The sequence below is a fragment of the Arvicola amphibius genome, chromosome X, assembly GCF_903992535.2.
Source record: "Arvicola amphibius chromosome X, mArvAmp1.2, whole genome shotgun sequence".
NCBI classification, from domain to species: Eukaryota; Metazoa; Chordata; class Mammalia; order Rodentia; family Cricetidae; genus Arvicola; species Arvicola amphibius.
The window spans coordinates 125,632,452-125,646,242 of NC_052065.1; the positions used below are offsets into that span (position 1 = coordinate 125,632,452).

The 13,791-nt window shown below is 36.5% G+C and overlaps 1 protein-coding gene across 1 annotated transcript in view; it reads right to left on the bottom strand.

Moving 5' to 3' along the window:
- LOC119804487 (thymidylate synthase-like) overlaps positions 1-13,054 on the bottom strand; it is a 35,702-nt gene extending 22,648 nt beyond the window's left edge. The window contains 1 exon segment of the mRNA XM_042054368.1: positions 12,898-13,054. Coding sequence (XP_041910302.1) covers positions 12,898-13,054 — 157 coding nt within the window.
- Positions 13,055-13,791: the final 737 nt, after the last annotated feature.

The window sequence follows — 13,791 nt, forward strand, 5'->3', positions numbered from 1 at the left end:
AATCAGCTGGAGAAAAGGGAGTGATTGGAGGTATGTGAGAGGTTATGAAGGAAACATAGACTGAGGATTGATGAGATAGCTCATCACTTGAAGGCCAATATGCAAAATATAAGGACTTCAGTTTGAACCCTGGGACCAACAGGAAATTCGAAAAAAAGACCTTTTGTGGTAGAATGTGTTAAGGGAGGGAGAGAGCAGATTATGGGTAAAGCAAAAGTAGTGAGTTCCAATACTGGGGGGCAGAAAGGCTTATTAAATGAAAGGCCTGGGATTATAGGGGAAATCAGCGAGTAAAATGGGGGCTAACACAAAGAACATATGAAAAGATATATGTAAGTCTACTATCTCAGGACTTAATTTGAAGAAAATAAATAAAGAGGATAGTAGGACACTTGTGAAATGAAAGATACCAAACAATAATAGATTAAGTGGGCATGGAGGCTGAATAATGGGGAAAAGGATGGGGCAGTGAGTAGCTTAACCAAAACTAAGAATTTATGAAGCCAGGCGGCGGTGGCGCACGCCTTTAATCCCAGCACTCGGGAGGCAGAGGCAGGTGGATCTCTGTGAGTTCGAGACCAGCCTGGTCTACAAGAGCTAGTTCCAGGACAGGCTCCAAAAGCTACAGAGAAACCCTGTCTCAAAAAACCAAAAAAAAAAAAAAAGAATTTATGAAAAGTTTTATGGGAACCTTTGGGGAGCATCTGAAGTCCTGAGTGAAAGTATATTATAAACACGAACATTGCATGGGCATGTCAAGAACTCCAGTGCTTCAGGTCCATGGGAATGCCAACCCTTTCCTGGGGTCAGTCTCAGAGAAATCGTGGTATTCTCTGGTCCAAATATGGGTGCTTATAAGCAGTTTGCATTTAAAACCATTGTGCACAGAAACTCTCAACTGCAGCTTTCTCTTCCTGGATGGCAGCCACCTAAGTGTGTTTCCTTCCAGACACCTGCCACTGAAGTTAGCTAACCTGCCTCCTTCTCATTTGTGCTATACATAATAAACTCACTGAATTTGTGGATTACAATTGGAGTGTCTCCATTAGAGTGCATGGCCTACCAGATCCCAGCTTCTCTATACATGTGTCTGCTGTTTTTTTCACTCCATCTCTGTAGTCAGGTCAATACCAAAGCACTGCAGATCACACCAGAAACTCGCTAATTAGTAAACTAATTTCAATACACAACAACAAAGGAGTTTGAACATAATTGTCATGCATTTGTGAACAAAGCAGCTATCAGAAGGCAATGCCAATTGAAGAAAAATTCACATGAAGAGGCATGGGATACCTCCCTGCGAGTTTGGATTAGGGAGGACCCATAGGCTCCAAGGCAACATTGGCCTATTGCCATTGCCTTTGGCTACCCACCAGAACCACATGACTGAAAGCACCACCCATTTTGACTACAGGGCATAGAGAAATCAGTCATACAACCAGAAATCTTCTCCCTTCCGCCTACCATTCACAGTTCTAGAAGGTACTCTGCAGGATTCTGGGGATGAAAAAACCAACAATGTTCTTATTCAGTGCCATCAAGCAGGGACTCCCCTGCCACACATTGCCTGGCCTTAGTGATCTCCAAAACTGGAGAGGAAGATTATTTGAACCCTTTGTTTTCATGACTCAAAAACCATTACCATGTGGACAACACTGCCAAGTTTGATTAATATTTTTGGTTGGGAACTCACTCACTGAACCACATTTATAGAAGCTTTTGTTTGCTTTTTGATATTTAGGAACATTAAAGTCCTTAGGCCTTTTCCTTTCAAGGCTGGAAGCTCTTTCCCTTTTTTCTAATGCAAATCTGGCTTCTACTTAATAGTACTTAATAATTGTAGCCTTCCTCCAACATAATCCTTAGCTGTTACATTAACTTTGCCAGCATCTTTTCTCACTCCCAATAGTAAATTTTGTATTTCTTTCTGCCCCATTTGATCTTTTTTAATATGGAGCTGTGATTATTAATTATTAAGAGTGATTATTAATGGCAACAGGACATAGTCATTATTAGGCTGCCTTGAAATCACCTCTGCTAAAGAAATTAGCATATTACTTTTAAATGTATCCTTTGCCAGTTCTTAGGTCAAGAACAGAAAACAGCCATATTCTTTCAAAATATGACAACCCTGGTTTCTAGCCTAGTTGCTACTCTTGTTCTTTCTGAAACCTCTTGAGCTCCATAATCCACATGACTATTTGCACTCCTGTCTCTAAAACTCCTACTAGGATAACCAATTGCACTCTGCTTACATCATTCAGGGACTTCAATCTTAATTCCAATGTCTTCTAAATCCCTCCAAAAAAGAAAGAAAATAAAGAATAAAAGAAATGTTAAAAAATAAAGAAAACAGCAGTATGGTCAGGTTTTACACAGAAAAAGCTAACTCCCTGCTATGATGTTCTGTATCAATTACTTTCTCTTATTATTTTGTTGGAACCTCCAGCTCACTTCTGCTTCTTCTGGAAAGCACCATTCCTCTTTGTCTCTCTCCAAACCCCACCCTCTCAGAGAATCTCTGAACAAAGGTTAGGCACCAAAATGCCCAGTCCCACATTCTTGGTGGCTACTGCAGTTTCTTCCCTGATGCTATCAGCAGCCTAAGTCCCCATCCAAATCTCCCAGCTTTTGGCCATACTTGGTCACAAACCCAGCTTGTGGCAGACACAGCAACACGACATTGGCACTCACCTACAGGCTATATAATCTCCCTGTTTTAGTTTCTGTGTGTGACTTCAGCTTTGATCTCTGGGGCTAGAAAACTCACCTGGGAGTTGCTTTCCTCAAGTAAACCTGTATTTTTACTTTTTCAATTCAGCTTGATCTGCCTTACTGATTCAGCAGAGAAACCTATTACAGGGGTACAGAAAACCTATTAGTTACAGTGATAAATACCATAATCAAGGTAACTTTGAGGATGAAGGGTATGTTTAGTCTTATAATTCCAGAGGGTTATGAGTCCATCACAGTGAGGAAGCATGGGAGCAAGCAGCATATAGGCTCACATCTTAAAACACTAACAGGAAGCAGAGAGTATGAATTGCAACTGGGGCAAGGAATTGAAATCTCAAAGCTTGCCCCAGTGATGTATGTCCTTTAGCAAGGCCACATCTTACAGAATTCCTCGAATTATACCACCAACTGTCAGAGCCTATGGGGAACATTCTCATTCAAACTGCACAATATGTTTCTGCATTGGATCTGGCCATGAAGATATGGGCATTGTAGGCACATTAAGTCTAATTTGGACTTAATAAATGCCTTCTCAGTAAATAAAGAAGTATATTTCACAATAGAGAAATTTGTAAATCTCCTAAGAAGACATAGAAGAGTTTCAATACAGCTTGGATGGAATGGCTTGAAATGTGAGAAAACTACATTTGCTTTTGTACAATACTGAAACATATTTAATATTTTAATATTAACCTTATTCTTTAAAGCCGGCAATATTAAATAGATATCTTTTAAATTTGAGACCCTTACTGAAAGATTAATGGCCACACAACCCTGACAGGTCCCCAGGTGGGTGGGAGAGAGACAGATATGCCATACAGAGAGAGCTTGGGTATAGAGTTTATTTAGTGGGTATTGGAAAGAGTATAAGGGTAAGGGGATTATGGAGGGAAGAAATAGAGAGAGAAGGGGGAAGGAAGGAAGAAGTAATGGTTACCTCTTCAGAAGAAGAAGAAGAAGAAGAAGAAGAAGAAGAAGAAGAAGGAGAGAGAGAGAGAGAGAGAGAGAGAGAGAGAGAGAGAGAGAGAGAGAGAGAGAGAGAGAGAGAGAGAAGGCCAGAGATGAGCTTGCCTTGGCAGGAGGGGGAGGAAATTGTGGTGGGCAGAGCTTGTCTCTTTAAGGGGACAGGATACCCAGGTGATAGGGAAGGCTAGCAGAATGATAACACTGTTATAATTATCTTGAAATAAGTTTGTCTTATACTCTGGATGTAAATACTTAAGGGTATGCTAATTATCATACAAAATTAAAGTGAAATATTCAAGTGATAAGGGTATAGTACCATAAAGTGAAATATTCCTGGTGAGGTCAAATCACAGGGAAGCAAAAGAATGTTTAAGGGTATAGCTGTCTTACTAATAAGGAAAGATCTCATTCCAAACATCTCAATTCCATTAATAACCTGTCATAGTTATTTATCAATGCAGTTAGCTAAACCTTTTTTTTCACCCACCATCACCTTTTAATATAATGAAGTAGTTTATGATGGTCATTTTCTATTGTTTGTTTCCTGATCTTCAAGGTTAATTTAAATGAAATGCTATTTAAAATGTATGAATATATAAAAATTGTACCATAAGTTTCTGACTTTTCAATGTAACTGAGAAGCCCTACATATTTTCATAGAATTAATAATATTCATATTTCCCTTTTCTTCTCCCTTATTTTTTTCTCATTGATTTTCATTCATATATTTTGTTTTAGAGACAGCATTTTCCTATGCAGTAGTCTAGATTAACTGAGAACTCATGGTGCTTCTATCTCAGTCCCTTGATTATTGAGATTGCAAGAATTTGTCACCATGGCCAACTTTCATTTATTTATTTTAAAGTTTATATTTCTAAATTTTTTATTGTGGACCAGCCACTGGAGTTAGTTATCTACTGTAGATATAATATCCATAAGACAAAATGTTTTCTTAGATGGAATGATTAATATGATGTACTAGGAGCCTAACTCAGGCTTATTGAGTCAATTATTACTAAACAAATATCTCTACACTTTCGAAGTTCTTTACTCTGATAGGGGAGAAAAAGAGAGCCAAGATCTTAATCTTTTTGTCTCCCTTATTGGGTAAGACTTTTACACAAATGCTTTAATTCTCCCCACCCAATAAAGTCTTTGTTGACACAAAGGCACCCTGCTGCATTACGGAATTTGATGGCCTGGATCAGTGATCCCTTGTCCTTTCCTCTGTCATTTCCTGTGTGCCAGTTCTTTTAACACTAGCTAGTTGTATAAGACTTTTAAGTAGGACCTCAGTAATTGAGAAAAGACAGTTATCACATGAGTTAGAATAAAAACCAAACCAAATGTATTACTTAGTTGTCTGTAGTTCTTCATGTAAGGTTAAGGCCAGCCTTGAGCCTTGAGATATACATAATAACATCATACTGACTGAACAGGGTGTACTTACATATTTAAAAATTTAATATATCTGTGCATACCTGTTTGTACATATATACACACATATATTATGTATATGTATTTATTAACAACGGTTAATGAAAAAAGAGGCTATGAGTTGGAAAGACAACAAGGAGTGAGTATACTAGGATTTGGAGGGAGTAAAAGGAAGAGGAAATAATGCAATTATAGTATAAAAGCAAAACATAGTTTGATAAAGAACAAAGTGCACTTCCTGTAGATGTGTGCTCACCCTTTCAAGCACAGCCTCTTGATTAAGAGTAAAATTTGCCTCATTCAGACACTTCAAAAAATGTATTTTTGCCCCAGTAGATGAACATATAAATTGTATTGGGACTGGTGAAGAAAGGAAATGTAGTAATGGGACAAGGCTAAGCAGGGCCGAGTAGCACACTCTGTTGGATGAAGAAAAATGTATTATTTCAACAGGTGAGACTTTTTTTTGAAAACTTTGTGAGGATAATGAGTTAAAGAGAGGAAATTAAAAGATTTTATTCTTAAAACATGTTTAATGAATCAAAGCAAGGAATGAAAAAGGTAGCTTAAAGTAGAAGCTATAGAAAAATAAGTGGTTGACTTAAAGATAATATTTGTAGATATGGCTCATAAGTAATATTAAGATGCTTATTTCTCTTTATCCATTCCCAGACAGGGGTCCTTTGAATGAATAATTGATATCTTATTAATCTTTACTCCCAGATGAACCTATTCAATGAAAATCATGTTTAATAGCTTGTGGTATCAGGTACATGAAATTCACTCATTAAATCTCAAGGTAGATTTTTCTGTGCTTAATGAAACCCTTGCTAGTTTTGATACATTGAAACATAATGAACAGGACCATATCTTCTTTTACAATGTCAATTCAAGATCTTGCATAATCTTCAGCAACATTATTTTAGGATTTTCATTCTTCAGGTTTAAGAAACATGATCTTTTGATTTTTCTCTCATATGGGAATTCTTGCTTTTCATTGGTTATTCTATTACTTTCCTTGGGATTCACATTCTCTTGTTTGGAATGTGATAACAATACACTCCTTGTGTGAATACAGCACAATTCTATATATTAGTCAAATGCTAGATTTTGGTTCTATTTCTATTTTTTTTAAATAAAGTCGGATATTTTAAGGCTGTTTTTTCATTCTAAGAAATAGGATCCAAAGGCTACATATTCTCTGTAAATGCACATTGTACACAGACCTTAAAATAAAGTGGTGTTAGTTTTTTTCTTGCCTTTGTCCATGATGAAACTTTTCTATTATTGTCTTCCCTTTTATATAGGCTATTGCAATTTTCTTATATTTTACCTCTGGAAGTTTGGCATTTCACTATCTCTAGAAGAGCTTAGTGTCAATTACATTTGTTCCTTCAAATTGCTTATAAAAATTGTCAGATTGAGCTGACCACTAGGAGATTTCTCCATTTGTGGTTTTTGTGTAGAACAATTTTTTTCTCTACATTGTTTTTTTTTCTGCAATACACCTTTCTTTTCATGATGAAAATAGTCTTTTCAAAATAAGTAACATAAGGCAATGCTTTTAAAAGGTATTTTGAAATGAAAATGACATAAAAAATTTGTTCTAGTTCTTCATATTATTGGCAATGGAAGAGTTTAATCTGATTAAGTCAATATGGTTTCCCTTATAGAAATTGCATTCCTCCTTAATGAATATATCCCTTTAGGTATGTGCTTACCTTTCATGACATTGTTTGATATGTAGGTAAAATTTAGAATCCCCACCAAAACCTTTCTATGAATACCAACTAGCATTATTTCTACATTTCTGATTACTATTTTCACCATTAGCTAATAACTTCAAAATCACCCCCTTTTCATTAAATCATATTCTTTTCAGTTTTCCTATGCTTTAATTTATCAAGTAAATCTATAAATTCATAGCATTTTATAATTTCTCTTTGTGTCTTTACTTTTACTCTCTCCTGAGTATCATGAAGTTAGCAGCTTTTTCCTCTTGTTCCCATCACCTGTATGACAGGGTTTGGAGCTATCCATTGAAGCCTGGTAGGTTCAAGAGTGCATACAAATAACAGTGATAGCCCCTCTCTCAGAATCTATCTCTCACTCATAATTCAATGGTAAAATGTAGGTTTCCTTGAGCCCCTTTCCCATCTTCCATTGACTGTTTATAAGGCTGGTCTTGCATTGGCTCAGCGCAGGTGAACTACAGTTGATACAAGTTAATGATTAGTAGCTTTTTAAAAATCAATCTAGAATGTCATTTCATGGCTCTTAGCCCTTTCTTCTGCATTGTATAAACTTCCCACACCCTCCCCTGCAGTGCTCTGTGAGCCTTAAGGAGGATGGTATAAGGGACTTTTGGGGTTTGGTCCACATCATTGCTTTTTCTCTGCATCTTGAATTATCATGACTATGAGGCTTTGCATTCACCACTGTTTATAGCAAAAAAAAAAAAGATGCTTCTCTGATCAATTTTGGGAACTACTTTTATTTTGGGGTTTACATATGCTCATAGGTATTTATTTATTTTTTTTCTCATGGTTTATTTTTTTTATTTAAAAATTTCCGTCTCCTTCCCTCCTCCTCCCCCCTCCCTCCGCTCCTCCTCCCCCTTCCCTCCCCTCCTTCTCCCCTTTCCCTCCCCTTCCCTCCACCCATACCTCCCCTCCCTCCCTCTCAAGGCCAAGGAGCCATCAGGGTTCCCCACTCTATGCTAAGTCCAAGGTCCTCCCAACTCCCCCCAGGTCCAGGAAGGTGATCGACCAAGCTGAGAAGGCTCCCACAGAGCCCGTCCATGCAGAAGAATCAGAGCCCAGCGCCATTGTCCTTTGCTTCTCAGTTAGCCCCCGCTGTAGGTATTTAGAAGGATGTTTGCTGCTGAATCAATTTAGTTACTATAAGAAATAGACTATTCACATGGGCCTACTTCCCCTGGCCTGAATTGTTAGCCAAGTTTTCAGTGCTAAACATTGCTTCCCCATTAGCAGTACAAAGGTTCTTGAATTCATTCAGAATGCAACTGTCAGCCCATTCAGACTACAGAACTAAACAGAAAGTGCATAAAAGAAAGAAAGAAGACAGGCAGTGGGGGCACACACCTTTAATCCCAGTACTCGGGAGGCAGAGGCAGGTGGATATCTATGACTTCAACGCCAACCTGGTCTACAAGAGTTAGTTCCAGGACAGGTACCGAAGCAAAAGAGAAACCTTGTCTCAAAACAAAACAAAACAAAACAAAACAAAACAAAACAAAACAAAACAAAACAAAAAACACACAAAAAGGAAAAAAGAAATGTAAATGTCTAAGAAACACTTAATTTATTTATTTAAAACTCTACTGCCCTTTCCCTTCTTTTCTCTCCTTTCAGTCCCTGCCTCTCATTTCCTCTCTGCTTCCCATTGATTCCTCCTCCATTTCTATTCAGAGAAGGGAAGGGCTCCAATGGATATCAACTAAAAATGTCATATCAAGTTCAAGGCTGGATGAGGCAATCCAATATGAGAAATAGGATCCTGAAAACTGACACAAGAACCACACTGTTGGAGTTACATAAGAAGATCAAGCTACACAACTGTAACATACATGCAAAGGCCCTAGGCCAGTCCCAGGCAGGCTTTCTGGTCATCAGTTCGGTTTCTGTGGGCTCCTATGGTCACAGGTAGTTGATTCTGTGGGTTTTCTTGTGATGTCCTTGACCCCTCTCACTCCTACAATCCTTCTTACCTCACATTCTCTTCCATGGAATTCCCAAAGCACTATCTAATATTTGGCGGTGGGTTTCTACATCTTCCATCAGTTGCTGGGTGAAATATCTCTGAAAACCATTGGTCTAGGAACCATCTAATCTATGAGTATAGCAGAATATCATTAGAAGTCATTTCAGTGACTTTTTTTCACTACACACACACATATACACACACACACACAACTTGTGAGTATATACCCAATGAACTCTCATATAATCAAATGTACCCTATTTTAGGGATTCCTAAACATTAGTGTCCATTGTTGCCGTATTCAGAATACCTAGAAAATGGAGACAGCCTAGATATTCAACAACTGGAGTGAATAATGAAGATGCAGTACATATACATAATAGAATATTATCCAGCTATAAAAAATAATGAGATTTGCAGAAAAAATGGATAGAATTAGAAAAAAATTATATTAAGGTAAACCAGATACAAGAGGACCAATACCATATGTTTTCTCTCATATGAAGGACTTTTCAAATCTTTAGTATTGTGTTTCTACGTGCAGTGGAGTACCTGTGCAAGCTAGTAAATAAGTTGGGGGAGTGCCAACTTAAGTAAGTGGATATTATATAAAATAGGCTAAAAAAGGAAAGAGTCAGAATAATGTGAGTGGTAATGTTTAGACAGAAAAAGAATCATGCATTTGGAGGGCAAAGAAACCAATTGGTAAAGATTTAAAAATATTTGACAAGCATTTGAATAAGGTGAGAAATAAAAATTAACTGTTAGACTTGGCAAGATGAATATTTGGTCTCCTTATCAAGAATTGTTTAAGTGAAAATATGGTAAAAAAAATCCTGAATTAATGGACTAAAAAGACAGAGATTGTAAATCTAGAAAACAAATTTAAAAGAATTTCCTCTAAACAAGAATAGAGTTTAAAAAGGGGTAATAGAGTAAAAAAATGTAATGAAAGTGTTGGAGTTAAATGCAAGGGGATGATAGAACTGACAATGAATAGAGGGCTGTCAAAGAGTTCTTTTTTTATTTTTTGAGACAGGGTTTCTCTGTAGCTTTGGAGCATGTCCTGGAACTAGCTCTTGTAGGTCAGGCTGGCCTCGAACTCACAGAAATCCACCTGCTTCTGCCTCCTGAATGCACGGATTAAAGGCATTGCCACCTCCACCTTGCTTGTCAGAGGGTTCTTTGTGCCAGTGTTAGTATATAGTTAAATTTTCAGGGCACTAGATGGAGTAAGTATATGAGAAAGTGGTAGATAAACTTGGTATTTTGGTAAGAACAAAAATTCAGATCAAGACCATGTTTCAGGAACAAATATAGGCACACATCACTGACAAGATATCTGAGTTGAAGAAATCAGAAATCATATTTTTGTAGTAAGATATGTATACTGAAGTGATGAAAGATAAATCTGTGACTGGGTTTATGGTGGAAATTTCAAGGTATAATGAATGAGCATTTATATGTGTTTTGCAATGCTTTCTGAAAGCTCTTTGCATCTCCTGATGTTTTGACATTGCAGTACCTTAGAATCAAGGAAAAAACATATATACACAGGCAACACTAAGAAGATTCAGCAGGTTGTAGTTATATATTTACTCATATTTATATATATTCATACATGCATATATGGAAGAAAAAGAGGCTATTAATTTGGTGTGAAAGGCACCTGGGAACAAGGGAAAGAGAAGAGAGAGTGGAGAAAATGTTGTAAATAGAGTAAACATATATGTAATTAAATATAAATGTATTAAAAAAGAATAGATATTATCATCCGTGGGTAAGTATGGAAGAACAAACCTTTAATTCCATCATTTGGAAAGCAGTGGCATGTGGATATTTAGTCCGAGACCAGCCTAACCTATATAGTGAGTTCTAGGTTAGCTAAGAGCTTCATAGTGAAACTCTATCTAAAAAAAAGGTTTTATTAGAATACAATATCTACTAAATTCCATTATATGTATTGGCTTTGCTATATTGACAGAGGTCCTATGGCCATGAAAATTAAGTATCTGGCCCTATGGAGGCAAAGATTAGCAGTTTCTGGTCCAGACATATGTCTGTTACACTTTAGTGGAAGAGAATTTTCTTTAATAATATGTATGCACTCCTCCCAGAGACTCATTCAGTTAGTCTGCTGTGCATGTTAGTTCTCGAAATGATTCACAATCGTTTCAGGTGATTCTCACTCAGAGTTCTCAAGCACCAAATGTGCTAGTACTTTGGTGTGACTCTGGGTTGTTCAGCTTTCCTTTCAAGTGTAAATATTCCAAGGTATATTTGATAGGATATATATATATATATATATATATATATATTAGAAAACATATTCCTATGTATATAATACACATAGAATGTATATATAGAAATATATATAAACCTTAGAATGTATTTTATATATATATATATATATATATATATATATATATATATATATATATATATATTAAAGATTCATTATCTGGTGATCAATTCAGTCAGTTGTGTGCCTGACAGTGTCTTTCTTCGATAAGCTATCCATACTTTCCACAAAGATTTAAAAAAATATGAACTGTATATCTAATCCAACTGAACATTAGTTTTGCCTACAATTCAAAAAATTAGTACTTGCTAAAGCTGTGTTCTTTCTCTAAACATTATTCTACTTGAACTGATTTATATTAAATGAATCAGCCCACTGCTGTGCCATAATCCTTCTGTACACTGCGAATATGTATTACTCTCATTGGTTAATAAACAGTTGATTGGCCAGTAATCAACCAGTAAGTAAAGATGGGACAACCAAACTGAGAATGCTGGGAGGAAGAAGGGTGGAGTCAGAGGAGGTGACAGCCAGATGCAGAGGGAGTAGGAGATAAATGTGCCATGCTAATAAAGGTACTGCCACATGGTAGAGCATAAATAAGGAAAATGGGTTAATTTAAGTTGTAAGCACTAACTTGTAATAAACCTGAGCTATCAGACTGAGCATTTGTAAATAATATAAGCCTTGGTGTGTTTATTTGAAGACAGCTTCAGGACAGGAAAACTCTGCCTTTACCCCACCACAAACTATCTCTTCACAGGATGTAATTCTTGTTTGGAAGAAGATAACCAGTGAGAAGAGAAGAGAATTTGGCAAGGTAATTGTGGAAATGTGATCAAAGTACATTTTAGACACACTCACCCAGGCACACGTATATATAGAGAGATATATAATTTTACATGGATATTATTGTGAAAGAGTAAATGAGTTAATGAGTCCCTGACCATTTGTTCATTCAACAAGCATAATACCTCCTTTTAAGAACATGGAAGTTAACGGGACAAGAGGGTGTATATTATGTATTAAAGAATAATTTCATGAAAGAACCATTATGTATCAGTTAAAATGGAAAACAATAGTAATAGGGGTAAATGAATGATTGGGGGATAGTGACAATTTAGTATGATTTTTAAGGTTTTCAGATTAGTGCATTTTATTCTTAGTATACCACACTGAATTATTGGTATAAATCTGTTGTGGGTATCTTGACCTTGTGCTCAGGTGTGAATAGATTGATGATTCCATATTTATTGTTCTTTTTGTACTGATCAATGAAAATATCATGCCTTTGGTCTTGTAGACCTTAAACTTCCTCTGGGTTAGGTAGAACAGACTGTACAAATATTTTAGACAGAATTCCAAAGAGATGGACATGTGTGTATTTTGCATATAGCTCATTTTAGTTTCTACATAAATGTTACTACATAAAAATGAAGAAAGTATAATACCTACAAAGGAAAGAAATTAGGAGAAGCAAAACATAAGTATTAAGTTTTCATTACCATGGAAACATAGTACAACTTATGAAGGGTTTTAATGCAAATCTTCATCATGTCTGACAATAATTCTACCAAAGATAGGTGTTGTTATTATTTTGCTAATAATGAAACCAAGACCAAGAGATAGGAGATAGAAATGCATAGCTTGAAGTCAAACTACCTGGCAACATCTTCTTCTATTTCTTATTATAATGAAAGGGTAGCTTACTCAATTCTGTGACTTGCCTTAACCTGCTTTCTCTTTGTTCCCTGGGAGCTCGCTTATTTGCAGTTCAACAAGGCTCCTGCAATTCTGATTTGCTTTTTCCAGCTGTTCCTGCTGTTTGAAAGCTGGGGCATCAAAGCTCAGTTTGAATCCTGCCACTTTAGCCATGGAAACCTTTATCATTTTAACTGCCCTACTTGGAGCTTTAACTATAGTCAAGTCCATTCCTTCTCAGTGGAAAAAGTACCAGATCAGGAACCTCATGTGGTTCAAGTGGCTTAACTGAAGATAGCTAACAGTCTCAAAGGATGTGGCTATAGTGTCCTAGTGGGAAATCTTTTCTAGCCAATGAGCATATATATATGCTCTACCACTGCTCTTCAAATGCTCCTTCTCTGCCTGGCCATCTGTATCTATGTTTATTGTAAGGATTCCTCTGCACAAAACAGACTTTTTCATAGAATGCATCAACCCAAACTATTCTTCCAGCTTTTTTCTCATATATTATCACTAGAGAAATTTCCTGCTATTGCCTTTTGTGAGAGGACATTGCAAAAATGAAGCATCACATTTCTGAAATTCTCCATCATTCCTACTCTGTGCACTATCAACACCAGAGAGCATGGGCTTTTCTTATATCTACCTCAATCAATACTGATGCAGACAGTCCTGAGCTTCACCACAGGCTCTTTTCATCTTGCACTATATACTCTTTGCTCTGTATCCTTTAGTGATTTTCTCTGAATCTCAGACTAGCATCAAATAGAAACTGTAGTTGTTCAGGAGTTCTTAACAAATGCTTTTTTCAAGTTCATTTTGGATCTAGATGTAAGACATTTTCACATCGAGACACATTTTTATTCTTTGCCATTAGATAAAGTCACTTGCTGTATCTGAAAATGTTTTTCTTCTATCGTTGA